The following is a 3,647-nucleotide window of genomic DNA, read 5'->3' as shown; positions in this document are numbered from 1 at the left end:
AATTTTAAATTTAAAATTTAGAGAAAATTTTAAAAGGTTTTAAAAACATCATAACTAAAGATTTTTAGAGTGCTACTACAAGAATATCGGGTTTGACGTGTGCAACATAATCTACATACCAGACACATATCAACGATGTAGATGTTGATAATACGAAGAATGTGACATTGTGTTTTTAAATGTTAAGTTTTAGACTGGGTTCAGTGTGGCAGAAACGTTAAGAGTATACACCTGATGATGGCCGATAGAGGCCGAAACATGTAGTGTAGAAAGAACAAGATCAAAGACATATAAATATATATTGTTTGCACTTAGGACGGAGTTTGTATCATTTATCGTGTAGAGTGCAACAGGATGCTTAAATATAATATACAACAATAAAATTGTCTGTGCACACAAGCAATAGACACTGTTTTGCACAGTATTTAATTTCATCTACATTAGAACTGCTTAACACAATGCAGACCAGTCATTTAAATCACCCTGGGGACCAGCATTATTAAACCTACTATCCTAACTTGTACACTGTTCACTTTAAAAATTAATATAATATCTCCTAATTAATTTTATGAATTAAAATTTTTGGAGAACACTTACCAATGCTCCTAGAAGTGCTTGAGAGTGTGATATTTCTGGAAACATTTCCCTTTGTGAAGTGGCATTACACAGACCTTGCAATGTAGACATATTCATTTTTTTGTGAACTGTGCAAACACATTGCATTGCATTGCCTAGAAGGATGCTTCCCCTTGGAATGTTCACTCTTCACAGTTTTCACAAGGGTATGTTTCCACATTTCACCCGAGAGTCGCCCTGGGGGGGTCCACATGAGGCCTGCGTGGTGTGGGAGTTGATGGGCCTGGTCGCACTAAGTCTGTGTCTGACTCTGGCTCTGCCGCCACCATCTGGTCTGTAGCCCAGGCCTTTGCCACATTCATCAGAAATGCTCTGTATTTCAATTTCGAATCAGGGTTTAGATTTTGTGATTTTTTAAGATTTTTTTGCTGTCCCCGCGATGGTCCTACCCACATTTTCGTCGGAGCTACTGTCACTTTTACTGTCTGTGGCCACAAATCTTTGTTGTCCCCTGTCACTGCCACTGTATGAGTCACCATCAATATGCGTCTCACAAGGCATATAAGCTAGCTCATCTGAGAAGAATTTGTCCTTGAGCCATACTCCATCACTAACTACTGGCTGATACATACAACTTGTAGACAGGCAAAGCATTTTTATTTAGAGTGGGTTAAGAAAACAGTGAAGTCATGTTACTGAATACTAAGCAAACATTCTGGAGTTTTACTGCTTACTACCCATGCAGGCTGCGCGGCAAAAGAGCAAGGCAGAGTGTGTTGCAACCTAACATGTCCTAAAATCATGATATCATGCAACCAGTCAGCCACGTTTAAAGGCAAAAAGCATGATATCATGCGACCGGTCTTCAATGTGTTAAAAGGAAATGGAAGTGGCACAACACAAGCAACATTCAAGGAACTGTAACTGTCCAGAGACACTTCAGAGAAATGTCTTCAAAATCCAGTAAGCAGCACAGTGGAGCTGTTTCATGTGCACACACAGACAGGCATATGGAGATGAGAAAGACAACTGGCACTTCGACAGATTTGTGATATCTGCCTAACAGTGAACACACGGAAATACACAGCTCACCTCAGGTTCAGCCTTTATTTTCTGAAGACGATTTGCTTCCTCTTCTGCATATGAGACGTCCTCAACCTTTATATTCATGGTCTGGTTTGCATCATGTCTTGCTGGGTATGTCTCACCATATGGACCCACTAAAATGTTCTCTGAATTTGTATAGTTCTGTAAAGATATCATACCTTTTATCAGTCATGGCTGTACAACACCATACATGAAACAATTTACGCTTTCCTTGCTATGGCTGTTTCTCATTACATCTAACCAATAACAGATGCTCTGTACAGATTTCTTCTCTACAGACTTCAGAAACCTTCCCAAGTATTATGGTCACAGTGCAGGACCTTCCTTAGAAACTAATGGTCCCTGTGGACACAAAATATCTGCTCTTTATGGTACCTAAGGGCTCATTACTGTGTTCACACATGCCCATCATCCTGACACAAGCAAAGTCCAAACAACCATAAATTATATCTTCATAATCCATCCGCATAAATGTCTCTCAAGTGGCCTCATTCTTTCAGGTTTTCTATCCAAATCTTGGTACACATTTATCATTCTCACATTTGTGCCATGACGTACCCATAGCACTTTTCTTGAATTGAACCCTCTCCTACATAATATATCAAACTGTTATAATATGAAGAAAAATATGAACTCCACAGATGGGTTATGAAAAATAAGACAAGCTTGGCATAAAATGTTTAGTTTCTTAGGCTGTGAGAATTGGCAATGACAATATACTTTTTCTGTACACAAAAGCACGAAACACTCACCATTTTCTCTCTCAGAGCAGGAAATGTTTCTTAAGCTCTCCGTAGCAGCATTCTTGGCATACCTGTTGCAAGAGAATGCAGAATCTTTCACAACCTTTAAACTCTTTTATCACACATGATGTTTTGTGGGTTGGAAATGAACTGATTTACAAGAATCCTAGTGCTATAGCATCACATTTATAACAAATGTACCATCATTTCGCCCAAGTCTGTAAGTAATATTATTATTGACATGTTCTATATCCAGGGTTGTATTTCAACGTATGTTTTGGATTTACTGAATTTGAAATAAATGAAATAAATGAATGAATGAAACATACTAATGATTGTATACAAAAACATACTGATATGAATTTATTTGTTCTCACAACAGAGACTATGAAACTTTCCTTCTTATTATGAGTTGTGTAGTCTTACAGATTGTTGCTAGAGTTTTGAAAGCAGCTGGTTCACCCGTTTTGAGCGAACCTATTCTTTCAAAAACGTCGTTAACATAATACCTGACTGCACCGACTAATATCCTAGAAACAGTAATCCTAATCCGTCTTAATCTACAGATTTACATAGTGGAGGCGGAAATAGTATTCCTATTCTTTTGTATACCTTGCAACTTCAATTATCTCTCCATAAACCTTTAGTTCTCACATCCTACCAGGGTAATGCAACTCAATGCTATTGGCGGGCAACACAGCCACTGCTGCCGCGGTGGACAGCTGCAATTCTCGTAACAAAAAAATGCTGCAGCCAGTGCCGAGGGCTCGGTCGGTAAGAAGGTATGCTATCATATCACCTGCCCTGTCGGTAAGAAAGTATGCTATTATACCACCAGCATTTTTTTTACTGCTCCCTCCCAAAAAATCGCTGGTTCACACATATAGCTAGAATTAATAATTGATGTAAATGAAATGTTCTTATTTTACAGGCACTGGTGAGAAACTTTCTCCCAATAAATAATGTTGCAACCTGATATCTTGTACTGCAGAGGTTCTTACTCCGTTGTGTGTTTTCTGTTTTCGAACTGAGTTTAATATCACTTCACTCAAAACCATCTGAAGGGGAATGAGTTAAATGATATTAAACTCAGTTTGAAAACAGAAAACACACAACGGAGTAAGAACCTCTGCAGTACAAGATATCAGGTTGCAACATTATTTATTGGGAGAAAGTTTCTCACCAGTGCCTGTAAAATAAGAACATTTCATTTACATCAAT

At 38.3% G+C, this 3,647-nt stretch overlaps 1 protein-coding gene across 5 annotated transcripts in view; it reads right to left on the bottom strand.

Annotated features, from left to right (window-relative positions):
- Positions 1-3,087, bottom strand: part of LOC111872979 (zinc finger protein 62 homolog) — a 25,581-nt gene extending 22,494 nt beyond the window's left edge. For 2 of the 5 annotated variants that reach the window (XM_023867314.2, XM_033754910.1), the window contains exons 1-3: positions 3,039-3,087; positions 2,436-2,497; positions 1,669-1,824 (exon numbers count right to left, since the gene is read on the bottom strand). In XM_023867314.2, the coding sequence (XP_023723082.1) occupies positions 1,669-1,824; positions 2,436-2,438 (159 nt within the window). In that variant the 5' untranslated portion in view covers positions 2,439-2,497; positions 3,039-3,087. Of the gene's footprint in view, positions 1-1,668; positions 1,825-2,435; positions 2,498-2,627; positions 2,647-2,779; positions 2,884-2,935; positions 2,997-3,038 lie in introns of those variants that run through there. The other 3 variants (XM_023867317.2, XM_023867315.2, XM_023867318.2) reach the window with 3 other exon arrangements.
- Positions 3,088-3,647: the final 560 nt, after the last annotated feature.

The sequence above is a fragment of the Cryptotermes secundus genome, unplaced genomic scaffold, assembly GCF_002891405.2.
Source record: "Cryptotermes secundus unplaced genomic scaffold, Csec_1.0 scaffold1277, whole genome shotgun sequence".
In the NCBI taxonomy this organism is placed as follows: domain Eukaryota; kingdom Metazoa; phylum Arthropoda; class Insecta; order Blattodea; family Kalotermitidae; genus Cryptotermes; species Cryptotermes secundus.
The sequence above is the reverse complement of the archived record's forward strand: the minus strand, read 5'-3'. Positions and strand labels throughout refer to the sequence as shown.